This window comes from Oryctolagus cuniculus, chromosome 12 (genome assembly GCF_964237555.1).
Source record: "Oryctolagus cuniculus chromosome 12, mOryCun1.1, whole genome shotgun sequence".
Lineage (NCBI taxonomy): Eukaryota > Metazoa > Chordata > Mammalia > Lagomorpha > Leporidae > Oryctolagus > Oryctolagus cuniculus.
This window is the reverse complement of record NC_091443.1, coordinates 39,917,160-39,944,880: the sequence shown is the minus strand read 5'-3', so window position 1 is coordinate 39,944,880 and position 27,721 is coordinate 39,917,160. Positions and strand designations below refer to the sequence as shown.

At 39.2% G+C, this 27,721-nt stretch overlaps 1 protein-coding gene across 8 annotated transcripts in view; it reads right to left on the bottom strand.

The window, feature by feature from the left end:
- Window positions 1–27,721, bottom strand: part of RALGAPA1 (Ral GTPase activating protein catalytic subunit alpha 1) — a 269,311-nt gene that overhangs the window by 109,022 nt on the left and 132,568 nt on the right. For all 8 annotated transcript variants that reach the window (XM_051822764.2, XM_051822761.2, XM_051822766.2 and 5 more), the window contains 5 exons: window positions 24,237–24,362; window positions 15,805–15,863; window positions 12,992–13,100; window positions 11,588–11,698; window positions 830–898 (listed from right to left, as the gene is read on the bottom strand). In XM_051822764.2, coding sequence (XP_051678724.2) covers window positions 830–898; window positions 11,588–11,698; window positions 12,992–13,100; window positions 15,805–15,863; window positions 24,237–24,362 — 474 coding nt within the window. The remainder of the gene's footprint in view (window positions 1–829; window positions 899–11,587; window positions 11,699–12,991; window positions 13,101–15,804; window positions 15,864–24,236; window positions 24,363–27,721) is intronic.

Below are 27,721 nucleotides of genomic sequence, written 5' to 3'. Positions count from 1 at the left end.
ATGTGCAAATGTGGAATTTAATTTTTAACGTGAACTTTTAGTTTAATTTAAACTTAAAGCCATATGTGGTTACTAGCTACTATACTGGGCAGCCCATATCCATCTACAACACATTATGTATAGTTTTTGATATGAAATTAAATAAATTAACATATTACAAATATGAAGAAACAGGAAAATGGAATTCATAGTCAAATGAAAAATAATTCAATAGAAACAGATTTCGTGATGATCCACATATTGCATTTAGCAGATGAAGACTTTAATTACAATGTGTTAAAGAATCTGTAAGAGAAGAATTCTATCATTGAGGAAGAAATGCAGAAAAATTTTAGGAAAAAGATAAAAAGTGTTAAGAAGAACTCAAAAAGAAAATCTAGAACTGAAAAATACAATATCTGAAATAATTAAAGGATGCACGTAGAACTTTTTGGTAGACAAAGGCAATGTCTTCTCCTAAGTAATGTATCTCTACATCTTACATGTACTTTGCTTACTGGAAATATTTTGCTTTTGTATTGCCTTCAGAGGAGAGGAATATCTCAGAATTAACTGCCAGCATGGACAAGACCATAATTCAGGAGGATTTAAGATAGTTTTAAGTAGACAGGATGCCTTCCAAGGTTCCTGGCAACTTTGACATTCACACACTATCAAATGGTTATGAAACTTAAACTGAAATAAAATTTAGTTATACCTAATGGAAAGACATATTTAATACTACTGTTGATTTCTGAGTACAAGGTGAATTAATTTTCACCATGTAAACACACACATTTATTTTACTACATAATCACAAATTAAACATCAAACAAAAATTAAAAATTACCCTCTTGTCCATTTCATAAGATGAAGCTTCGGTACTTGGCAACAGATGGGTGATAGTAGCTATTAGGATCTGTAGGCAAAAATAAATAAGTAAAAGAGCTCAAAATTTGTTAAGTTTATGGTACATCCTAAAATGTAATTGTTAAACACTTCAGCAATAAAAACCCTTGCTGAAAATTTATACTAACTACATTTATAGTCCAAAGTATGTTTTAACACATAAGCTTTTCAAGTTCACTTATCATTTATAATCCATATTGTACAGAGCCAAAATTACTTATATACATACATTCTGTCTACTAAAAATGGATTTCTTCCTAATTCAATTTATAGGGAGGATCAACATGCAAAACGTGCAGATAACTATGTTCATTATAGAAAAGTCAGAATAGATAAGCAAAAAAGATGTATAAGAAACCATTATAATCCTATCATTTCAATAAAATTACTCTGTTGTCTTTCCAGACTTTTCTGTTTACTTAGAAAATGAGTGTCCCTAATCCAAAAATCCAAACTACTCTGAAATCCAAAGCTTTCTGAATGCTCGCATGACAATCAAATAGTTTCAGATTTCAGAGCATTTAGGATTTCTGGATTTTGCATTAAGAATGTTCAATTCATTAAATTTATGGAAGTATTCCAAATCAAAAAAACTTCCAAATCTGAAACACTTCTGATCCTGAGCATCTTACATAAAGGATACTCAATCTGTATATGTAAATATTTACCTTTAAAAAATAAAAATATTGGCTGGCGCCGTGGCTCACTAGGTTAATCCTCCGCCTTGCGGCGCCGGCACACCGGGTTCTAGTCCCGGTCGGGGTGCCGGATTCTGTCCCGGTTGCCCCTCTTTCAGGCCAGCTCTCTGCTATGGCCAGGGAGTGCAGTGGAGGATGGTCCAAGTACTTGGGCCCTGCACCCCATGGGAGACCAGGATAAGTACCTGGCTCCTGCCACCGGATCAGCGCGGTGCGCTGGCCGCAGCGCGCCGGCCGTGGCAGCCACTGGAGGGTGAACCAACGGCAAAGGAAGACCTTTCTCTCTGTCTCTCTCTGTCTACTCTGCCTGTCAAAAAAAAAAAAAAAAAAAAAAATTAAATCAACACAAATTAAACATTGAATATTATGTGAATAAATGTGGCATAAGGAATATTAAATTTCTTAAAAAGACTGAAGTAAGGCAAAATATTTATATAAAATATTATATACTTTGGAAGTTGCTTGGCTTCATTATTGTGCTTATTAAAAGTGTATTTGGTGTAAATTTTTATTTTTTGTCATTTTTCAATCTATTCCGCTACCCTGTAAATTTTTATTATATGCTATTTTTACAAATTACTTGGTGCATTACATAGAAAAACTGCTCTGAAATATTTTATATACAGAACGCAAACATATCAACAGCAAGAAAACTGCCTAAACAGAAAATTCTCAAAAGAAATACAAATAGCCAACAGGAATATGAAAAAAAAAAAAACACTCAACATCACTAGTCATTAAAGCAATGCAAATCAAAACTACAATTAAGAAAGGACTTCACTCCAATCAAGATGGTAACCATCAAAAAGACAAAATGTAAGAAATATTGCCAAGTATATATTTCCACTAAACTAGGGTCTTTTTGCTTTTTACTTGTTGAACTCTTTATTATAATGAGTCCCAGACTGTAATGTAAACTAAAGATATGCTATCCCAAAAGTGAAAGAGAGGAGGGAGGGAGGGAGAGGAAGGGAGAAAGGGAATATCATATTCTTAGAATTCTATCTATGAAATATATTGTAACTGTTAAAAACTAAAAAAAAATGATGGGCACTCAGCTCTCTGCTGAGCCACCCACCTAGCCTGCCCAGGTGTGTTCTCTCCATTCAACCATGTAACCTTGTTTCCCCCCAGTCTGAGTGGACGTGCTCTATCCCTTCCATTCTGATGGATGCCCAGTCCCCAATAAAACCTTATTATTCTGCTCTCTGTCTCTCTCTTTCTTACATGAAGACAAGAACCCATGGCTTTTCTCCGATAACATATTTCTGGCGATCACAAAGGGACTCGTGAAGAAACCCACAAGGGAATTCACGAAGGGATCAGGAAGGGATTAAAAGAAAACTCCATCCAGGTCTGCATATCTTCCCTCAAGCTTGATGGATCTGTGGGAACAACTGCTGATCTCCCAGTGTTTCACAGCTCCGGCCACAGCCGAAATTCCAGAGATTTTAACTAGAAAGGGCAGTTGGCTGAGAGTCTGGAGACTCACCAAGTTCGCTTTGGCTTTCTGGCAGCCAGACAGTGACCAGACAGCAACCGGAGGACCTTGCCTCTCTCTTGGAAGGATGCCTGGTCACGCTCCCTGCTGCCATGGGAGCAGGGCTTAGCTACACTTAGCTTCAGTGTAGGCTAATATTGGCCCACCAGGTAATCAACTAGATAGGGGGGGGATCAAGAACAGTAGGTAGTTTCTAAACAATGCACCTACCCAACCCCACCACCAGTTCTGTTAGGTCCAGGTGTGCCCAGCCTTCCCTTTAAACTAGACACCACAGCCTTTCCCTGCACCCTCTTCCAGTCAAAATGCCTTACTGCACCCACCCGGGCATAGCCAGAAATGTCTGGCAAGAGATGAGTGCTCTAGCTCTTGCAGGCTTTTTTCCTCTCTCTCCATTTCCAATTCAATATCCATCCTAACTAGGTGAGGGGAGAGGGGGAAATGCCTCCACTCAGCTGGCCTTACAAGTTTCCCCAGCTAAGCAAGAGAGAAACCTTAATCCATTAACTCTTTCCAACCAACTGAATGGGTTTTTCTCTTTTCTGCAGCTGACAGAAACTTCTTCCTTCAGCCCTATAGGAGTCTCTGATTCTTTGCCTCTTTCTATCATGATGTGTTTCACTGTCCAAAGTAATGGGCTCCTATGCTGATAATCAGTTGTTTCTGTGCTACTGTAGCTGATTTAGCTGATGAGAGTGTCTTGAAGGTTTTTCTGTTGCCAATACTGAGTCTTAATTGGGAGAACTGCATCTCAAAGTTGTTTACATAATCTACCTATTTGTAATATTTGAGTGATTACCTTAACTCTGATCAGACCTAGCCCACAGCCTGGGTTAAAATGCTCAGGTTAAACGTATTAGTAGCTTTGGGATCAGCAAGGAGAGAAGGCCTATACTTCCGGGAATGGAGAGTCCCTACCCGAACTTCCGGGGACGAAAAGTCCTTGTCAAGGTCACCACGGGTGCCTAAAGGTCAACCAGTGAGGATCAGACCTGCCTCAACCTTTAACCCCTACGCCCTGTATTTATAAAAGGAGCCCTCCCAACCTCTGATGTGCGACTTCCCTGGCCCCCGCTCTGTTGGGACCAGGGAACCTCGCCCAGGAGCTGAATCCCAATAAAGGTTGTGAACTAATTGATTAGTCTGCCTGGGAAGATTTGTTATGCACCAGACACCTTGCACGTACTATTTTGGCTGAACGGCTTGACTCTCTGACAATTTAACTTCTAAACCGAGTCTTCTGATGTTGAGGCTTCCAGTCGGATCCCTGGAATTCTCAAAGGACGAGACTCTCAATTTGTTAAAATAACAGTTTTTTTTTAGTCAATTCAGATTATGTAAAGTACATTAAAAGGTTATAAACTATGTCAGACCTATGGTGTATTCATGTTACTGCTTTCCAGCTAAAGTAGTCCTATAAAAAATGAGAGTAAATTCTGTGTATGCAAGCCTTTATGTTGCTAACTAAAGCCAATATAGATTGGTTCAAAAACTGGGTTAACAGGATCACTTTTCAGTTAAAATTTAAACACCTAAGAATAATTGTGTGTTAATTAGAGTTCAACCAATAGTACTAGAACAAAAAAAAAAAATACTAAAAGGGATAAAGTATTACATTGCACATCAATAGTCAGGACAAGAGCTGATCAAGTCACTGTTTCCCATAGTGTCCATTTCACTTCAACAGGTTTCCCCTTTGGTGCTCAGTTAGTTGTCACCAATCAGGGAGAACATATGATATTTGTCCCTTTGGGACAGGCTTAATTCACTCAGCATAATATTTTCCAGATTCCTCCATCTTGTTGCAAATGACCAGGTTTCATTGTTTTTGACTGCTGTATAGTATTCTATAGAGTATATGTCCCATAATTTCTTTATCCAGTCTACTGTTGATGGGCATTTGGGTTGGTTCCAGGTCTTAGCTATTGTGAATTCAGCTGCAATAAACATTAATGTGCAGATAGCTTTTTTATTTGCCAATTTAGTTTCCTTTGGGTAAATTCCAAGATGTGGTATGGCTGGGTTGTATGGTAGGGTTATATTCAGGTTTCTGAAGAATCTCCAGACTAAATATAAGAGTGGGAATAAGAGAGGGAGGAGATGTACAATCTGGGACATGCTCAATCGGACTTGCCCCAAATGGTGGAGTTAGAAACGTGCCAGGGGATTCCAATACAATCCCATCAAGGTGGCATGTACCAATGCCATCTCACTAGTCAAAGTGATCAATTTCAGTTCACAATTGATCACAATGATAGGTCTAAGAGTCAAAGGGATCACACAAACAAGACTAGTGTCTGCTAATACTAACTGACAGAATCAAAAAGGGAGAGAACGATCCATCATGGGAAGTGGGATACACAGCAGACTCATAGAATGACAGATGTCCTAAATAGCACTCTGGCCTCAGAATGCCTTAAGGCATTCGGATCTGGTTGAAGGGCCCAGGAGAGTATTTGAGGCATGGAAAGCCAAGACACTCTGGGGAAAAAAAAAAAAAAAGGAGACCTAAATGAAAGATCTCTGCGAGTGAGATCCCAGTGGAAAGAATGGGGCCATCAAAGAAGGAGGTACCTTTCTCTGAAGGGAGGAGAGAACTTCCACTTTGACTAAGACCCTGCCTGAATAAGATCGAAGTCAGTGAACTCAAAAGGCTTCCATAGCCTTGGCAACTCATGACTAGAGCCTAGGGAGATTACTGATGCCATAAACAAGAGTGTCAAATTGTTAAGTCAACAACAGGAGTCACTGTGTACTTACTCCTCATGTGGGATCTGTCCTTAATGTGTTGTCCAATGTGAAGTAATGTTATAACTAGTACTGAAACAGTATTTTACACTGTGTTTCTGTGTGGGTGCAAACTGATGAAATCTTTACTTAATATATACTGAATTGATCTTCTGTATATAAAGATAATTGAAAATGAATCTTGATGTGAATGGAATGGGAGAGGGAGTGGAAGATGGGAGGGGTGCGAGTGGGAGGGAAGTTATGGGCGGGAAAGCCATTGTAATCCATAAACTGTACTTTGGAAACTTATATTTACTAAATAAAAGTTTAAAAAAATTGGGTTAATCCAAGCACCCTTTGGTTCATTTGGTTTACTTGTGTCTTTGATGATATGCTTTAAACTTGTTCTCATAAAAGGATGAAGATATTTTCAAAGTTGTTAACATGTACTAGTGTCTGTGTTTACTGTTCCCTTTCCCAGCCTGAGACTCTGGTCTTGTACATTAGCTTAACTTCCTAGTAAAATATAGCTACTAGTCATCCAGAGGAAAAAAAGCATAGCTAGTCCTCTGGAGAGTTAATTATTTAACCCTTACCCTCACCCCTGGGGAGAGAAAGCCAGCCTCAGAGAGGATATGGGCCATGCAGCAAATTCCTACTTCTGCAAACTTCAGCAAGTCCCAACATTTCCCTAACAGGCTATGGATTCCTATACAGGGAAATAGCACAGTTCCTAAATCGGGCTCTCAACAGGGTGCCAAGGCAGAGCCCCCTCCTTTGAGAAAAACAAATAAACAAAGCACAGCTCTCATCCATTGGAAAGCTGCCATGACTAGGGCTCTCACAAAGGGACTGTAATTTAGCTGTTGTAAATAGGCAGGCCCTAGACCTGCTATCTGCTGCCTAAGAAAATGCTCCAAACTAAGGTCAAACTAGATGGGTATAAATCATGTTCATGCTTTCTTGGAAAAGGCCAGACAATTCCAGGACCAGGTCAGAAAAGCCTAAAGTATCTGGCCTCACATTACATCTAGTCATGGAAATCCTGGTCATTATCTCTCCTCAGGAACAAGGTGTCCACACTCTTTCTGCTTCTCGTAGACTATTGTGCTTTAATCTCCTTGTTTGTGTCTCCAACAGAAAACAAGCCATCCAGCTCCAGGTGCTTCTAAGACAGGGATTCCAGCCTACCTCATCAGACAAGATGACCAGCCCTCTGGACCAAGCAGGACAATGCTTCCCAAGGCTATTCTCAAATACCATAGGACAGATAGCAAGAGAAAAATAATGATGCCCATTTGTCAGCTTCCAAAGTAGCTACAGAAAACGAACCTTCAGCTATTTATCCCCATAAGATTATGGGTTTTTTCTCATGAGGGGAGGAAATGTTAAAGTTAAAAATTAACCTGTGTCTGAGAATAAACCAGCATCCGCTGTGAAAGTCCCAGAAGCCCAGCATTTTGCATTTCAAAGCCCTGCTCAGACCTTGATAACCTTCCAGGTGGTCCAAGCCCTTCCCTGCAAGGAAAACTCCCAGGAGAATTCTCTTTCCTCAGGACCAAGTGGGTTACCTGACCTGGGGCAGTAAATCCTTGGGCAATAAAACCTTCACAGATGCTTTAAGGGAAGCCCCTCTGCTGTACTTGGCTCCAGCAAACCTGCTAATTTACTCTCCACAAAGCCCTTTATTCTAAAGGAGAAGGGGAAAGGGGTAAACAGACTCCCTTAAAAACAGGGAGTCTAAACAAAGACTGTGCTCTCAGCTCTCTTCTCTCTGCTGAGCTGCCCGCCTGGCCTGCCCAGGTGTGTTCTCTCCATTCAACCATGTAACCTGGTTTTCCCCCAGTCTGAGCGACTGAGCGCTCTCTCTTCATCCCTTCCATTCTGATGGATGTCTTTTCCCCAATAAAACCTTACTACTCTACCAAAAAAAAAAAAAAAAAAAGGGAAACTTCTAGAAAACATAACCTTTACATATTATTGATAGGAATATAAATTAATACCATAATTATGAAAAACAGTATGGAAGTTCCATTCCTCAAAAAATTAAAAATAGAACTACTATATGTATTCCAGTAATCCTACTTTTGGATATATATTCAATGGAAAAGAAATCTGTCTGTCAGAGACATCATCACCCCTATTTTTACTGCAGCACTATTTATAAAATGAGTATTTTTATCCCAAACATTATGGAACCAACATAAATGTCCATCAGTGGATGAATGGACAAAAAATTTTACAGACACATATATACACACACAGTGGAACATTATTCATCCATAAAGATAACATTCTGTCATTTGTGACAATATGAATTAACTTGGAGAAATTATATTCGGTGAGATAAGCACCAAAAGATAAACACTATATGATCTCACTCATATGTGGAAACTGAAAAAGCTGACATCATAGAAGTTGAGAGTGGCTGGGGAGGTAGGAAGAAGGAAAGATAAGATAAAGACTGTTCAATGAGTACAGTGTTATAGTTAGGAAAAATAAGCTCAGGTGGTCTACAGTTGGGTGACTAGAGCTAACTACAATGTGGTGTTTATTTAAAAAGAGAGGAATATGAATGTTCTTGCCACGCAAAAACTGTAAATGTTTAAGGGAATGAACATGCCAATTAACCTGATTTGACAATTAAATGATGAAGATTATACAATGTATAGATATGAAGGTACTGACGGAAAAATGGAATTAAAAGATAATGCTAAGTTTTGGAGATCCCTCATATATTATACCACAAAATAGGTATAATTATTAGATGCCAGCCAAAAATAAAATTTTAAAAATACATTTTTTAAAAGGGAAAAAAAGCTTTAATGGCTCATAGAATCTAGTGTAGTAGATGTACTTCCTTAATATTGGTAACAAAATTGGGCTTCCATATCTAACCTTGCAAGTAGATAATCATTAGTGAAATGTTCCACTATTCTGGGATTCATTTCTACATTCAACTATAAATGGAGAATAAAAATTATTTATGTTTATAGCCAGTGGCCAGTAACACTGTATGAGAAAACTAGCAAAAACTCTGAACACTTATTAATTACATATATATGTATATCTACACATATAGATATTTATAAAGAAAAAAAGGGGAAAATTTGCTTAAAGAATAACCTCAATTCTGACAAAGAACAATCCATTAAAAGGGTAAAATTTTCAGAAGTTTTAAAATTTCCAGTTTTAAAACTAAACACATGTGCACATCCACATTTACATACAGTTATCATGCCTCACATAACATAATATTGACATTAGCTGCAGTCAACTTTAATCAACATTTATACCCCATTTTTCATATGCCAAAAAGTACTCAGTGGTTTATATTTTCTTTTTTAAAATTTATTTGACAGACAGTGAGAGAGAGAGAGAGAAAGACAGAGAAAAAGGTCTTCCTACCATTGGTTCACCCCCCAAATGGCTGCCACGGCCGGCACGCTGCGCCGATCCGAAGCCAGGAGCCAGGTGCTTCCTCCTGATCTCCCATGCGGGTACAGAAGCCCAATCACTTGGGCCATCCTCCACTGCCTTCCCGGGCCACAGCAGAGAGCTGGACTGGAAGAGGAGTAACTGGGACTAGAACCCGGTGCCCATATGGGATGCCAGTGCCGCAGGCAGAGAATTAACCAAATGAGCCACGGCACTGGCCCCTATATTTATTTTCTTATTTGATCTTCACAGCAACTCTATAAGAAGAATATATATATATATATATATATACTCACACATATATATGCATATATATTTAAAAATTTACTTGAAAGGCAGTTAGAGAAAGAGAAAGAGAGAGAGCGAGAGAGCATGCATACACGCTATCTTCCAACCACTGGTTCATTCCCCAAATGGCTATAACTGCCTGGGTTGGGCCGAACTGAATCTAGGAGCCAGGAATCCCATCTGGATCTCCCATGTGGGTGGCAGAGGTCCAAGCACTTGAGTCATCTCCACTGCTTTACCAGGCAAGTTAGTGGGGAGCTGGAGTTCATATGGGATGTTGGCATTGCAAATAAGTTATGGCTTAACCCACTTCAGCCTAGCCCTACCGTGGCTGTTGTGGTCATTTAGGGAGTGAACCAGCAGATGAAAGACCTCTTTCTCTGTTTCTCTTCTGTTGTCACTCTGCCTTTTCAATAAACAAAGTAAAAATAAAAAGAATGCTTTTAAGTTAAAGGAGCTTACAATATTATACACAATAATCACTTGGTCTCATTCAATTTTTATGTGCATGCTAAAAATGTAGAGGTATAAATTTATTGTACTTTTACTGTATGCTATTATCTTTTTATAAATTATTGCTTCAGTGCATTAAGTAGAAAATTCTACTAATTACATTTTGCAGAGAAAAAGGTTTTATTCACTGGTGCTATATTAGAGGTTATAAACATGATTGAGTGGGAAAACACCAGACTTTTGACTCTCTTAGTGGGGTGGGGAAGGGAATAACCTACTTCAAAAAACTTAAGAATTAAGTGAGCTATTTTATGGTAAGAGGACTGTTATAGGGACTGCTATACGGTAAGTACTTAAAAGACATTAGTTCTCATTTTTCCTTAAAATGTCATAAGGATACAACGACAAATTCTGGTTGGGTAGAGAAAAGGGATTTTTTTTTTTTTTTTTTTTTTGACAGGCAGAGTGGACAGTGAGAGAGAGACAGAGAGAGAAAGGTCTTCCTTTGCCGTTGGTTCACCCTCCAATGGCCGCCGCTGCAGCCGGCGCACCGCGCTGATCCGATGGCAGGAGCCAGGATCCAGGTGCTTTTCCTGGTCTCCCATGGGGTGCAGGGCCCAAGCACCTGGGCCATCCTCCACTGCACTCCCTGGCCATAGCAGAGAGCTGGCCTGGAAGAGGGGCAACCAGGACAGAATCTGGCGCCCCAACCGGGACTAGAACCCGGTGTGCCGGCGCCGCAAGGTGGAGGATTAGCCTATTGAGCCACGGCGCCGGCTCAGGGATTTTTATTTTTTGAGGAGATAGCACTTAAAGCAATCAGTGAAAGATGAGGGCGTTAGAGACAGGTAGAGCCTTTCAGGTAGGATGAGGAGACGAAGGGGTGTGTTTAGGTGACTGTAAACTGGCTCAGCTGCCTGGACAACAGGCCACTGTACCGCAATCTGTATGTGATTCTACGAAGATGAGCTGAGGCCTCATCTGCAGGCCTGGAATTCACAGCTCAAGAGTCTGGGCTGTACTATGAAGTCAACAGAAAATCAGATTATTTTTTCTTTTGGGTACATGATATGGTTAAGAATCATGCGAATAATGACTTGAAGAGGAAGACCATCTAGATGAGAAGAACAATTAGAAGCACCTTGCAATATCTCAAGAAAGGAATAATGAAGAGCTAACATCTGTCAGGTATTATAGGGAGCTAAGGAGACACTGAATTAGAATGAAAAAAATCATAAATGTTTGGCTGAAGAGAAAGGAATAATGTCCTCATTTTGGTAATTGGAGGAACAGAAGGTGTTCCTTACCAAAGACAGGGAATGGAGCAGAAAAAAACATTCATAAAGAACAAACATTTATGTATACAACAGCCTAAAACTTGCATGTAACATTTTATTTTTACTTCAACAATAAACTGTTTATCATTTTGTCCCAAACTGAGAATACAATCTTGTAATGTATAATAACAAGGGAACCGTCATGAATGCTGACATCACAAAAGCATAATGTGTAGGCCATTAAACTATCAGATTTGAAATATAAAATTATTGAAGAATCTTTCATAAAGTCATAATAATGAGAAATTGCTTACTTGAATAATTTTCAAGGGAGAATCAGGCTGATAAATCTGAAGTCTAGGTACATAATGAACCAACATATGAAGCATGTTACAAGCCACATGGGCTACTGTTTTATTAGTAAACTGCAATGAAAACAACAATAAAACATTAGAAAAATCTTCTTTGCTGTTTATTCATTAATGTATTGGCTACTGAAAAAAATTTAAATTTCATACGTGTTTCTTTATGTCATCCTACATTTATGAGTATTTATTAAAATATTAGGAAAATCAATGTACAAGTTTTTGAATCTAAAAAATATCATAACACTTTCCCAAGACACATCCATGCAGAGTGACTTTTTTATTTCTTAATGTCTGACTGTCCTCATTAAAGTTTTATTGTATTTTTTCTTACCTGGATTTCTCCAACAGCCTTTTGTACTATTAATCTTATCAGTTTTTCCCTATTCTACTCCACTATTCATAACACTTGCAAGTCAAGTCAGTCTTCTAAAGCACTGCTCTGACCCTCACCTCAAATTCCCTAGAATATCACTCTCAGATGGGTTCCCAAAGGCATACTGTCAAACTTTTAATGCTTATCTTCCCATATCCAAATTTCACCTCCTTTCTAAGACATGATGAAATGTTTCCTCTTTGCCAAGTATTCTCTAATAACTAAGTCAAAGTCAACTATGCTTTCATGAACTCAATCAATAGTTTATATGTTCCACTCATTTATTATTCTCAGCTTTATATATTTTATTTTTCTTATATCTTTCTCAGCAATTATATTTTTAATCTCTTGAAGCAAGTATTTAAAGTTCTTAAATTCTGATATCCTTTACTTCACCTAGCAAAGTGCCTAAAACATAGTATATATTCAGAACTAACTTTAAGTAAATATTATTCAAAAATATTTATTAGATATTTCATACAATATATTAGTGCTCTGGATATTACAAATCCTAAGATAAAGTATCATATTTTTATAAATAAAATATCCATTTATTCAAATTCCCTAAATAATTAGATCATTATTTCTGAACAAATCTTTTCCTAGAGACAAGAACGTATTTAACTTGAATGATAAAGTCAAAAGTTGAACATCTGAAGAATACACAAAGTGATAAAGGTAAAAACGTTACAAAAATATTAGTTAAAAATGCAAGCATACAAAAAATCCTTATGGTTTTCTTTTTAGGAGTAATCCATAAGCATCCTAGGAACAAAGCCAAATAAATAAAAATTTAAGATAACAGAGTCATCACAAAGATACTCAGAATTAAAGAGTGGGACTAGTCTTAAGGAAAGGGTCACAATCAAGGCAATAATAAAGTAAGTAATGAAAATGTAAGGACACAGATAGAATTGACATTTGGAGAAAAAAAATCATGCATTCATTTCTAATATATTTCTCAACAATTTCTTTACCTTTAAGGAAACACAGATTACATTCAGGGCTTCCTTAATTTGTGGATGATGAGACTCATGAACTAGTTCTTCACAAATCCAAATACCTAAACTGCAAAGAGCTACACATCTGCAAAAAAGTACACAAATAAAAGTGGATGAGCCTGTAGATAAAATTAAATCACGACCAAAACAAAGATCCATAATCAAATGACATAGGATGAACATGTAATGTATTAAGTGAATTTTATCAGTTTATTACTCTATATATTAGCTGGTGACTAAGGAGGAAAAAGTGGGAAGAAAGCACATACCCAAAACTCTAAGCCTAATTTTCCATTCTATTTTACTATTAAGACCACAGGCTGGGATAAAACACAGCACTGAGGCTGGTGCTATGGCACAGCAGGTTAAAGCCCTGGTCCGCAGTGCCAACATCCCATATGGACACCAGTTCAAGTCCCGGCAGCTCCACTTCTGCTATGTTCTGGGAAAGCAGCAGCAGCAGATGGTCTAAATCCTTGGGCCCCTGCGCCCAAGGGAATGGGAGACCTGGAAGAAGCTCCTGGCTCCTGACTTCGGATAGGGGCAGCTCCGGCCGGTTGCAGCCATCTGAGGAGTGAACCAGCGGATGGCAGACTTCTCTCTCTCTCTCTGCCTAGCTCTATAACTCTGTCTTTCAAATAAATAAATAAATATTTAAAAAAAAATACACAGCATCTTTCTAACAGATCCAAGTTAATAAACTAACATTGCAATAAAGCTTCACAAACAAAAATGAGACCTGTTTTCAAAAGCAAAAAGTTGTAATTTTACTGGCTGACAACAAGCAAAATGAGCTTCTTAAGTAAAAACAGGAAGCTGACAGAATAAGTGAAACATCTTTGTGCTTTTTAAGTTTAACACAGCCATAAATTCTTTTTAAAACAAGTTAGAACAAAAAATTTATATAATTTATAAAATTCCAATAGAAACAGAATCTGCAGAATTTCTGTTCTTTTCCCTAATGTCTTGTGAGGCTTCATTTCCCTAGTGACACTAACTTAGCTTGAAGCAAGTTAACAGATAATCAAAAGCAGTAAAAATTCCATCAATGTGTTCATATTCAAGCTTCTGATCAAGTATATAATAGTTCTAAGTATAAAAACAGTCAACTTCTGGTATCTTGGTATACATAGCAAGTCCTGATACTGATATTCTTAACTTAAATTCAATAGAATGCTAAATTTCAGAACAATTCAAGGTAGGAATATTTTTCTTCCTGAACAAACCAGACCAGAAAGTCATTAAATCCATTATTTTGGTCCAAAATGTTAATGTTCTAAATTTTTTATTATTAAAACTACCAGAAGATCTTCTAAATGAAGTCTAATGCCTTATTTTTTTTTTTTTCTCTACAGTTGCCGATAAATCCTAGGTAATATTAAAGACCTAAATAAACAAGGGAGACAGGAGCCAGGAACTTCATCCGGGTCTCTCTCATGGGTGGCAGGGCCCCAACTATTTGAGCCATCTTCCTCTGCTTCTCCCAGGCCGTTAGCAGAGAGCTGGATCGGAAGTAGAGCATCTGGGACACTAACTGGCACCCATATGGGATGCTGGTGTCGCAGGCGTTGACTTTATCTGCTATGCTGGTCCCAAAACAAAAATTTTTAAAAAGATTTAAGAGCTATAAAAAATGGGCTAGCATTGTGTCAGACAGAGCAGGTTATGCCGCTGCCTGTGATGCTAGCATCCCACAATTGAGTGCTAGTTTGAGTCTTGGCTGCTCTGGGTCCTAACCAGCTCCCTGCTAATGTGCCTGGGAAGGCAGAAGAAGATGGCCCAAGTACTTGGATCCCTGCCATACATATGGGAAACATGGATGGAGTTCCTGGCTCCTGGTTTCAGCCTGACCCAGCCCTGACTATCGAGACTATTTGCCCTGACTATCCAGACTATTTGGGGGGTGAACCAGAGGATGGAAGATTCATTGTGTGTGTGTGTGTATGTGTGTGTGTGTGTTAACTCTGCCTTCCACATAAAGAAAATAAATCTTTTAAAAAGGTATAGGAAAACAAGTTAAGACAATGCTTATGTTCCATGTCTGGGGTTTTTCCATAGTCTCCATAATGCAAGCTTTTTTGTGAATGATCGGAAAATAGGAAGCTTTGCAAAGATGAAGGTCAGAGGTTGAGGATTATGACATAAAATAAGCATCATAAAACATCAAGTATAACCTAATGATACTGTGGGGAAGAGAAGGAACAGCATACCACTGAAAACTTGCTAACTTAAATCTCAAATTTTTGGGGGGGAAAGATTTAGTAAAACAGAGACATTGTCAGTTTTCTACTCTAAACATTATAACAAGGGAAAAAAATAAAGATCTCATTACTTATACTCTATTAAAATACTGATCAAATATTTATTAATACTAAAATATACTTCCTTAGATACATTACTTTCTATATTAAAATTTTTATTTTAATTCAAATTAACAAAACAGTCATTGGGTATCTACTATTCCCAGGTATTACATGGGAAACAATAACAAACATAATCTGAAGTGAATACAAAATGTACTTAAATAAAACTAAAACTGAAGTTACAGTGAGGGAAGTTACTGAAAAACACTGACTAGGATTTTAATTTTTTTAATTAAGGAAGGTTAGTATTTAAAATCACGAAAAAAGTAAGGTTAGCATTTAATCATTCAAGTAATTTAAGTTTGTGATTCAGAATGGCTTTTACATGTTTGAAACAATTTGGACTGCTGTAATAATTCAGTCAACTCCTATGTTAAATTACAAATAACACAATACTTATGTTACATCTAGGAAGATCTGACCTACCGTGCAGGACCAGAGGGCTCATCTCTTGCTGAGCTTAATACAGTTTTGACTGTAAGTTCCTAAAAATAAGGGGGGGGGGATAGTTAATAGCACTGACTAACACTTCATTCGTTCATTCAAAAAACATTCATTTAATGGCCACTGTGAGCCAGGTACAGAAATACAACACTCTTTGTTCTCATGCATATATTTTTACTAAAAAGTCTAATATTATTCATAGAAATAGCTAAACACAGAAAACTTATGAAATTTATAACTGAAAGTATATATTCAAAAATAACCTTTTTCCATTATGTGAAGAGTAAGAGGGCTCACTATAAAACAGATAATTAAAATAGAAGTAATAATTCAAAGTTACAAATGTCTCTTAAAGCCTTTGAGAAATATCATTTAAAAGTCAGGACTGGGGGCCCGTGTTGTGGTGTAAGGGGTTAAGCTACTGCCTGCCATGCTAGCATCCAATATGGACGCTGATTTGAGTTCAGGCTATTCCACTTCTGATCCAGTTCCCTGCTAATGCACCTGGGAAAGCAGCAGAGGATGGCCCAAGTTCTTTGGCCCCTGCACACACTTGGCAGACCCAAATGAACTTCCTGGCTCCTGGCTTTGGCCTGGCCAACCCCTGGCTGTTGCAGTCATTTAGGGAGTGAACCAGCTGATTGAAGATCTCTCTATCTCTCACACACACTCTCTCTCTAACTCTGGCTTTCAAATAAATGAAATAAATACTAAAAAAACAAAAGTCAGGACCAGATGACTTAACTGGTGAATTCTACCACACAAATAAGAATTAATACCAATCCTTCTTCCAAATAACTGAAGAGGACAGAACTCTTCCAAGTCATTTTATGAGGCCAGAATTACCCTGATATTAAAGTTAGACAAAGATAGTATAAGAAAAAATTATATCAGTATGGGGCCGGCGCCATGGCTCAACAGGCTAATCCTCCACCTAGCGGCGCTGGCACACCGGGTGCTAGTCCCGGTCGGGGCGCTGGATTCTGTCCCGGTTGCCCCTCTTCCAGGCCAGCTCTCTGCTGTGGCCAGAGAGTGCAGTGGAGGATGCCCCAAGTGCTTGGGCCCTGCACCCCATGGGAGACCAGGAGAAGCACCTGGCTCCTGCCATCAGATCAGCACGGTGCGCTGGCCACAGCGCGCCAGCTGCAGCGGCCATTGGAGGGTGAACCAATGGCAAAAGGAAGACCTTTCTCTCTGTCTCTCTCTCTCACTGTCCACTCTGCCTGTAAAAAAAAAAATAAATAAAAAAAAAAAATCAGTATGTCTGATGAATATAGATGCAAAAATCTTCAACAAAATACTAGGGAACCAAATTCAACTGCATGCAAGACCATGGTCAAGTAAGATTTCCTCCCAGGATGCAAAGATGGTTAAATGTGATAAACAGCATCAACAGAATGAAGGATAAAAATTGTATGATCATCTTAATAGATCGAGACAAAACACTGGATATAATACAACATTCTTTCCTTATAAAAACTCTTGACAAATTAGGTGTAGGAAGAAAGCAACTCATACAGTAAGTGCTAGATATCATTGTACTGAATGGTAAAAAGCTGGACACTTTTCCTCAATGCTGACCCTTGCCACTTCTACTCATCATAGTACTTAAGTCATAGGAAGAAAAATTAGGCAGAAAGGGTTAAAAAAAAAACAACAGGCATCCATACTAGAAGGGAAGGATTAAAACTGTTTGCAGATGACATGATCTAATACAAAAAAAAAATAGACAAAACCTAAAAACTCTACCAAAAACCTATCAGAACTAATAACCAAAGTCAGCAGAGCTACAGGTAATCAAAATAAGTTGCATTTCTACACACTAATCATGAACTACCTGAAAAAGAAATATAGAAAACAGTCCTATTTAGCAACAGCATTAAAAACAAATATCTAGGAATAAATTTAACCAAGGAAGTCAATGATCTATGGACTGGAAGAAGTATTATTGTTAAAATATTATTACTTAGAGCAATCCCATTTCTGGGTATGTATCAAAAGAAAAACAGTATGTCAAAGACATACCTACACTCCCATATTCATTGCAGTTCTATTCACAACAGTCAAAATACGGAAAAATTGTGTTCATCAAAAGACATGGATAGGGCCAGTAAGCGGCTCAGTAGGCTAATCCTCTGCCTGCGGTGCCAGCACCCCAGGTTCTAGTCCCGGTTGGGGCACCAGGTTTGTCCTGGTTGCTCCTCTTCCAGTCCAGCTCTCTGCTATGGCCCGGGAGGGCAGTGGAGGATGGCCCAAGTGCTTGGGCCCTGCACCTGTATGGGAGACCAGGAGGAAGCACCTGATTCCTGGCTTCGGATCGGCGCAGCGCGCCAGCCGTGGCAGCCATTTGGGGGGTGAACCAACAGAAGGAAGACCTTTCTCTCTGCCTCTCTCTTTCACTGTCTAACTCTGCCTGTCAAAAAAAAAAAAAAAATCATCTATTATTTTTCACTTTATGTTTCTGTGTGGGAGCAAACTGTTGAAATCCATACTTAATGTATACTAAGCTGATCTTCTGTATATTAAGATAATCGAGAATGAATCTTGATGTGAATGGAAGGGGAGAGGGAGTGGGAAAGGGGAGGGTTGTGGGTGGGAGGGACGGTATGGGGGGGGGAGCCATTGTAATCCATAAGTCGTACTTTGGAAAATTATATGCATTAAATAAAAGTTTAAAAAAAAAAAAAAAGACATGGATAAAAAGAACGTGACACACACAGAAATGATATCCAGCCTTAAAAAAAAAATAGAAATCTTGTCATCTATGATTACACAGATGAACATGGAGGGCATTATGCTAAGAGAAATAAGCCAGACATAGAAAGACAAATACAGTATGATCTCATTTATATGTGGAGTCCAAAAGGCCAAACTTTTTAATAGCAGAGTAGAATACTAGTTAATAGAATCTGAGGAGTGGGAAAGATGGCGAAATTTTGGCCAAAGGGTACAAAGTTTCAGATACACAGGATGAATAAGTTCTGGGAATCTAAGGTACATCATGGTGACTATATTAACAATACTTTATTATATACTTGAAATCTGCTAATAAAGTAGACATTAGTTGTCCTCACTCCATCAAAAAATATATAAAGTGATGAATATGCTATAGCTTGATGTTTACTACAATGTCTACATATATCAAGACGTCACATACATCTTAAATAAATTTTTATTTGCCAATTTTACCTCATTAAAGCTGAAAAAAAAATAGCCAGCCTCTTCTTCCTTGATAATTTGTAAAATAAGATAATGTATGAGTTTTCAAATAAGTCACAGAAATTAGCCAAAATTATTTATTTGGACAAAATATTTGAGAAGGTATAGGGAAATAAGTGTATGTTTAGCAAACAGAGAAAAGAAAACTAGTCTATTAAAACAGTCCGAACACTTAAGCCAGAAATGTTACCAAGACACATCTGTGCAACTAAGTCAGAGATAAGGAGACATGTAGGATTATCAACATCAAAAGGGTCAAATATTTTGTTGGCAGAAGGGAACAACAATGCCATTAAATCTGATAATTAGGAATGTTTTTCTTCATTTAAAAAAATCACTCATGTGACGGTACTTCAAAAAGTTAATAGGAAGTGAAGTTCAAAGATTTATCTTGGTGCAAAAATTTCTGAAGTCATGAATACAGCAGATCTTTATTGCAAAAAAACATGCATGGATTGTAACATGCATTCATTAATAAGTAAATGAAAAGTAACTGGCTCTGGGGCTGGTGTTGTGGCAAAGCAGGCTAAGCCACCACCTTCATCCTATATGGGTGTTGGTTCCATTTCTGATCCAGCTTCCTGCTAATGTGCCTGGAAGGCAGCAGATGACTCAAGTGTTTGGGCCCCTGCCACCCAGCTGGGAGACTGGGATGGAATTCCAGGCTCCTGGCTTCAGCCTGGCCCAGTCCCAGCCCCTGGGTTCACTAGGAGAGTGAGGCAATGGATGGATGATCTTTGTTTCTCCTTCTCTAACTCTGCCTTTCAAATAAATAATAACAACATAAATTTTATATGTAATAAACCCTATATTAGGCACTAGGAATCAGATGACAGTTAAAATATTGTCTCATTAGGGCCAGTGTTATGGCGCAGCAGGTTAAAGCCCTGGCCTGAAGCGCCAGCATCCCATATGGGCACCGGTTCTATTCCTGGCTGCTCTTCTTCTGATCCAGCTCTCTGCTATAGCCTAGGATAGCAGAAGATGGCCCAAGTCCTTGGGCCCCTGCACCTGGGCTGGACGAAGCTCCTGGCTCCTGGCTTCGGATTGGCACAGCTCCAGCCATTGCGGCCATCTGGGGAGTGAACCATTGGATGGAAGACCTCTCTCTCTCTCTTCTCCTTGTACCTCTCTCTGTAACTCTTTCAAATAAATAAATCTTTTAAAATACGTATATATTGTCTCATACTTAACAAGTTAACAGTCCAGGGAGGAGGCATACTTGTAAACAAACACAATTTTAAAACAAACACAAAATTAAAACACAAGATCAATGATATGAAATATCTAGGTAAATCCATAGAGACATGACAGACATCTATTTTGTTGCTGGGAGCTGGGGTAGGGAAGAAAACGGAGTGACTATTAATGGATATAGGTTTCTTTGGAGATAATGGTTACATTCTAGTATTATTTGTGATAATGGATGCACAATTCTCTAACCAAATATTAAGTGGGTTAACTGTAAAAATAGACAAAAAGTCAAACAAAATTATGTGTACATAGTTCCACGTGAGCAAATAGCTCAGCTGGGAAGTCATAAAAGACTTCATAAGGAGATCTTAAATAGAATTCTGACAGATAATCAATGTCAGGGTTAATGATTATATGTGTTTTGAGTGATTAAGAGAGGCAAGAAGAGAGAACAGGAATACATAATGACACTTTAGATACAAGGAAATAGTTTTGCAAAAGCATGAAACTCAGGAACAGCGTGGAAAGTTCCATATGGCTATAGTTTATACAGTATATGGGGGGATGGTTTCACTGAAAATGCAAAAGTAGGACCTCACTGGCATGTAACTTTCTCCTTAAACCTTTGTTTCCTGACTAAGAACCATTATCATGTATTAGACTTTTTGCTTTCTGAATTCATCAGCATCAAAATTGGCTCTTATTTAAGAATTCTTTCTAGATTAAGTTTAAAACAATCACTGCAGCTGTTACCCATCTACATGGTAGCCAGCAAAGAACAAGACCACTCTGAAACACAGACAGTATGTAGTAGGCTAGTCTAACTTTTTTTTTTTTTAAAGATTTATTTTTATTTATTTGACAGGCAGAGTTATAGAGAGAGGCAGAGACAGAAAGAGAGGTCTTCCATCCGCTGGTCCACTCCTCAGATGGCCGCAACGGCAGGAGCTGCGCTGATCCAAAGCCAGGAGCCAGGAGCTTCTTCCGGGTCTCCCACGCAGGTGCAGGGGCCCAAGGACTTGGGCCATCTTCTACTGCTTTCCCAGGCCATTGCAGAGAGCTGGATCGGAAGAGGAGCAGCTGGGACTAGAACCAGAGCCCATGTGGGATGCCGGCGCTTCAGGCCAGGGCTTTAACCAGCTGCGCCACAGCGCCGGCCCCTAGGCTAACTTCTAACTCAAACTGTCTAAGATAATTAAGACTATTACACATCCTTTAATTTCAAGGATATTTTGAAAATCAAATCAAAGCTATTGCATCCATGAAGAGCAAAGGTTCATTTGTTTTTATTAAGTGTTGCTGCAAATTTTCATTGACCCATATTATTTTAGGGGAAGTCAAGTTCACTTGTTCAATAGATGATTTCTAAGTAAATCCCTTGTGTCAAACAGTGCAGTGAGTTAGGCTACCAAGAAAGCAGAAGGGGCCGGCACCGTGGCGCAGTGGGTTAACGTCCTGGCCTGAAGTGCCAGCATCCCATGTGGGCGCCGGTTCCAGACCCGGCTTCCCCACTTCCGATCCAGCTCTCTGCTATGGCCTGGGAAAGCAGAAGATGGCCCAAATCCTTTTGGGCCACTGCCCCTGAATGGGAGACTCGGAAGAAGCTCCTGGCTCCTGGCTTCAGATCGGCACAGCTCCAGCCATTGCGGCCATCTGGGGAGTGAACCATTGGATGGAAGACCTCTTTCTCTCTCTCTCTCTCTGCCTTTCCTCTCTCTGTGTAACTCTGACTTTCAAATAAATAAATAAATATTATATAAAAAAAAGAAAGAGCAGAAAAGAAAGACTTTGTGGTGTTTACCTGTCTAAAATAGAAGTCAGGTATTAAACAAGTAATTAATAGTATGGTAAAAATTACAAGAAAAAAAAAAACCACCATACGGACACCTCAGTCATAAACTGTACTTCAAAAAGTCTTTCAAGAGAAAGCAAGCGTTTGGGGGTCGGCGCTGTGGCACAGCAGGTTAAAGCCCTGGCCTGAAGTGCCGGCATCCCATATGGGCGCTGGTTCTAGTCCCAGCTGCTCCTCTTCCGATCCAGCTCTCTGCTATGACCTGGGATAGCAATAGAAGATGGCCCAAGTGTTTGGACCCCTGCACCTGCGTGGGAGACCCGGAAGAAGCTCCTGGCTCCTGGCTCCAGATTGGCACAGCTGTGGCCGTTGTGGACATCTGGGGAGTGGACCAGCAGATGGAAGACCTCCCTTTCTGTCTCTACCGCTCTCTGTAACTCTGTCTTTCAAATAAATAGAATAAATCTTCAAAAAAAAAAAAAATAAAGAGAAAGTAAGTTTTAAAAATCCATCAACATGCCTTACAAGGTACTATAATTTCACCCTTCCAACTCTTGTCATAATTCCAGGGATCAATTCAGGTTAACTATGGAGACAATCTGGCAATTACTATGGCAGGCAAAACTTCTCAGGATTATTAAACTGCTCAACTTTGAGAACACAGACATTCTATTAGATGTATGTCTTCACTTAGTGATGGAATTATTCAAGACCGGGCAAATTTCTGGAATCAAAGCACTGACTACCTTTATCTGAATGAGGAGAATTTTTCACATCACTCCCTTCTACCAAGGTCTAAGAATTATTGGGGGCCAGTGCTGCAGCTCACTAGGCTAATCCTCTGCCTGCGGCGCTGTCACCCTGGGTTCTAGTCCCAGTCGGGGCACTGGATTCTGTTCCGGTTGCTCCTCTTCCAGGCCAGCTCTCTGCTGTGGCCCGGGAAGGCAGTGGAGGATGGCCCAGGTGCTTGGGCCCTGCACCCACATGGGAGACCAGGAGAAGCACCTGGCTCCTGGCTTCGGATCAGCGCGGTGTGCCAGTAGATCGCGCTGGCTGCAGCGACCATTGCGGGGTAAACCAATGGAAAAAGGAAGACCTTTCTCTCTGTCTCTCTCTTTCACTGTCTAACTCTGCCTGTCAAAAAAAAAAAAAAAAAAAGAATTATTGGGTCCAGAAGACTAAAAAGGCTGATCACATCAAATATCCCCTTCAAACAGAGGCTGACCTCCGCAATGGCACAAAATGGGTTTCACCATGCTTTTGTCTGAAAATTTAAAAAAGGCTTAAAAACAAGGGTCATTTAGCATATCAGCTCCTCAATGGACACAATTTTCTCCCCTCACTCCCATTTTTTTTTTTTCATTCTAGGATTAATATCTGGGGCAGAGGTGGGTATTTGACAGAGGTGGCAGTTCAGGTGCAGATTTGGGATGCCTGAGTCCCATATCAGAGAACCTGAGTTCAGTTCCTACTCTGGTTCCTGACTGTAGCTTCCTGCTAACGCAGACCCTGGGAGGCAGTGGTGACGGCTCAAGTGATTCAGTTCCTGCCACAGGGAGACTTGAAGTTAGTTCCAGGCTCCTGGCTTTTGCCCCCTGGGTGTTGCAGCATTTGGGACATGGACTGGCAGATGGGAACTTCATCACTCAAATCAATAAATTTTTTAAAAAATAGGATAACTTCCATTGACAATTTTATAGCCACACTGTTAATTTTGTACCATCTACCATTCAAGCCTTTTCATGCTTCAGGTACATAAGGTCTTAACCCCATTCCATAGTTTCCTACAGCAGTACAGAAGTTTACAACACTTTGGTTTATTCATCATACTGAGAACTCGGGAGAGGAACAGAGTCAAATGTGCAAATTTAACTTGGTCTCTCAACCCTGGAAGCTGTATAGTAGCAGCTTAGCATCTGTCTTATGTGTGAATAAATGTTCAGCAAACAAATGAACTAATTCTAAAAAGTGACATGTGAGTAGGTTCAATAAGGAGAAAAAGGTTACAAAGCAATTTTAAACACAGAGCAAGTGATCCTCCTAATGGACACCCCAGCTTTTGTGCCCAGAGGACACAGCTGGTTAATTTCTTTAATTGCTATGTATATTTCAAAAAGAACAAAAAGAATAAAAATTTTATTACACATGTTCTATGATTATCAAATTACTTAAATGCTGAAAGTTAGCGTTTCAGCATCTCGTTTCTTACCTTAACATCTGTAAACTGAGACACAGCAATATCAGGAATGTTGGGATGGAGAGCAGGCAGTTCACAATATAAGTTGGGAAAGCAAACCAAAGATCCCAGAAGAACTTGTGCTTCCACTCTTGGTGCCTATGTACCAGATTTATTTAAAAATCCTTAAAATATATTTAATTATATGAAATACATTTTACTTTACTATCCAATGCTATTATATAGGGAAGGGAGAATATAAAACAAAATCCAAAAAGGAAAAGGGGCATACAAAAAGATTTAGGTTTTCATCTATACTTTCCACATGAAGTGCTACTATTCTAAATAAACACAAAGGTCAAATTGCATAACTTTCTTCAGAAGTAGCTAATAAGCAGAAACCAGACACAGTCAGTGAGACTGTAAATAGGAATACAGCTTAACCACCATCCACAAAGTTACTCTAAGTATAAAGAAAAATATAAATACATTAATTTTAAAGGTAACTCATATATTGTGATATACTGTTCTAATGAGCTCATGACTTAACATCACTGGGTTGTACTTGTTGCTACCTAAGGACAGTTTTTATCATCTAGGTGCTTTTTACATTACCATGCATGAAGAAACACACTGCCTCTACTATTTAGTAAAAATCAACACTAAAATGTATTTCTGGACTGCAGATGAAGTAACTTTTCAACTCTTTTCTTTGTATTAAGCCACTTATTTAAAATCAGTACTGAATGCTTTATTCTCTTCTCCCTTCTTGTATTCCCATTAAATACCAACATCTCCCAACTAATACATTGTTTTATTTACTAAAACACCTGCAAAAATACTCAATAAAATGGTAAACCCAAGTATATTAGAAATGTAATACTTCTAGTTACATAAATCAGGACCCAATCTCCAAAAAGATTTCATTTTAATAAGTATTATAATAGAAGAAATGTAGTAGTACTCTATTATGTGACTTTCAACAAAATGACTCATTTCTGAATTGAAAAATAACACCGATTTACAGATCCAAAGTAGCAGTATTTAGCGGCAGAGTAAGCTTGCAACTATCAACCCCATTTAAAAGTTATCCAATATTGGGGCCAGCGCTGTGGCATAGCGGGTAAAGCTGCTGCCCACAGTGTTGGCATCCCATATGGGCACCAGTTCGAGTCCCGGCTGCTCCACTTCTGATCCAGCTCTCTGCTATGGCCTGGGAAAGCAGTGGAAGATGGCCCAAGTCCTTGGGCCCCTGCACCCACATGGTAGACCCAGAAGAAGCTCCTGGCTCCTGATCGGCACAGCTCCTCTGGCTGTTGCGGCCAACTGGGGAGTGAACTGGAGGATTGAAGACTCTCTCTCTCTTTCTCTCTGTCTCTTTCTCTGCTTCTCCTTCTCTCTCTGCTTCTCCTTCTCTCTGTGTAACTCTTTCAAGTAAATAAATAAATCTTTAGAAAAAAAAAAAGTTGTCCTATAAGGGCAGGCATTTAGTCTAGTGGTATAGACATCCACATCCCAAATTAGAGTGCCTTAGTTTGACACCCAGCTCTGGCTCCTTCTCTTCACTCCAGCTTTCTGCTCATGCAAACTGCGGGAGGCAGCCATGATGGCATTCCTGTCACACACATGGAAGACCCAAACTGCATCCTTGCTCCCCTCTCTCCCTCTTCAGAGAGGAACCAGCTGATGGGAGTTCTCTCCCTTTCAAAAAAATTAAAGTAGATAAGCAAAGTATATAACTCAAAGTATTTTTTTAAAAAAATAAGCTAGTCCGTAAGAATTAAACTGACAGGGACAGGCATTTGGTTCAGTGGTTGGAAACTGCCTGGAGTGCCAGCACTTCATATCCTAGGTGCCTGGATTGGAGTCCCAGCTCTACTCCTGATACCAGGTTCCTGCTGGTGTTCACTCTGGAAGGCAGCAGGTAATTGCTTAATAGGTTGGGTCTCTACAGGAGATCTGGATTAAATTCTTGGTTCCCGGGCACATACGAGGTCTCCCTATCTGTCCATGTCTCTCTCTCTCTTCGCCTTTCAAATAAAAATACACATTTTTTAAAAACTAGCAAAAAAAATCAGTATTTAATGAAAGAGATCAGCTAAGAAATTTTTCTGTAAAGGTAAATGAGGTGGGGCTGGCATTGTGGCATAGCAGGTAAAGCTGCTGCCTATATCCCTTATAGGTGCCGGTTCGAGTCCAAGCTGCTCCACTTCCTATCCAGCTCTCTGCTATGGCCTAGGAAAGCAGTGAAAGATGGCCAAAGCTATGGACATACCCTGCACCCATGTGGGAAACATGGAAGAAGCTCCAGGCTACTGGCTTCAGATCAGTGCAGTTCCAGCTGTTGTGGCCAATTGGGGAGTGAACCAGTGGATGGAAGACCTCTCTCTCTCTGTAACTCTTTCAAATAAATAAATGAATCTTAAAAAAAAAAAAAAAAAGGTAAACGAGATAACTGGGAATGTTCAAGTATGAGGAAACCATGGAGGCAAGATCTGGAATGTGAGTGTAATTAAGAAAAGCCAAAACCAAGCCTATTGTTCTATAATCCATCTAAGGACTGAAAACATTAAAAAAAAAAGAACTTAATACGCATTGGATCTAAAATGGGACTCCAAAGACCAAGATTTGGACCTGGTATTTCCAACATCAACCAGAAGAAAAGACTGTTCTTAACCTTACTGCAGAAATACATAAGGTTTAATGCCTGCAATTACAGTTTTCTCTGTAGTTCCTTTCAGTAAGTATTCTGCTCTTCTGTGAATCAGATAAAACAGAAAATATCTACTTTCTAAATTTTCCCAAGGATGCTACATAACCAACATCTTTCTAGATGCATAGGAGATAAGTTAATCAGCCACATGAAAGGATGCCTTAGGATATTAGGGCTTATTTCTTCTGCAAAACCTTGAAAGAACCTGCAGGAAATGTGCTGACTAGTCATCTGGAATAATTAGCCCACTGAACAGGAACAGTTTACACTGTGTATTAATGGAAAGTGACACTGGTTTATACAATTGTCTCCTCTGAGTTCTATCAATTTTTTTCCAGGATCCATGAGATTGACTAGATGTGTACACTGATAATAGTACAATAACCTTCTAATTTGTTTATCACCTTTGGTTTGTCTTCCATTTAATCTACTCCTACATTAATACACTTAAAATTCCCAAAGCACAGACTCAACCATTTCTCCTCATCTTAAAAAATTTAATGGTTTAAATAATATTCTCATCAGTGGCATCGCAGACACTCCAAGATAGAAGCTAAAGCAGTGCTTCTCAATCTTTAATCACAGACTTGACCCATCATTTGTGATTTAGTTAAAATGTATGTCGTAGATGGGATCTGAGACTCTGCATTGCTATTAAGAAGCCAGATCATGTCCAGTGTTTCTGGTACACAGTCCACACTTTGGGTAGCAAGGATCTAATATACCTTTCTGGGGTCTCGAGCTGTGGCACCGGGAATTAAGCTGCTGCCTGCAGTGCCAACATCCCATATGAGCACCAGTTAAG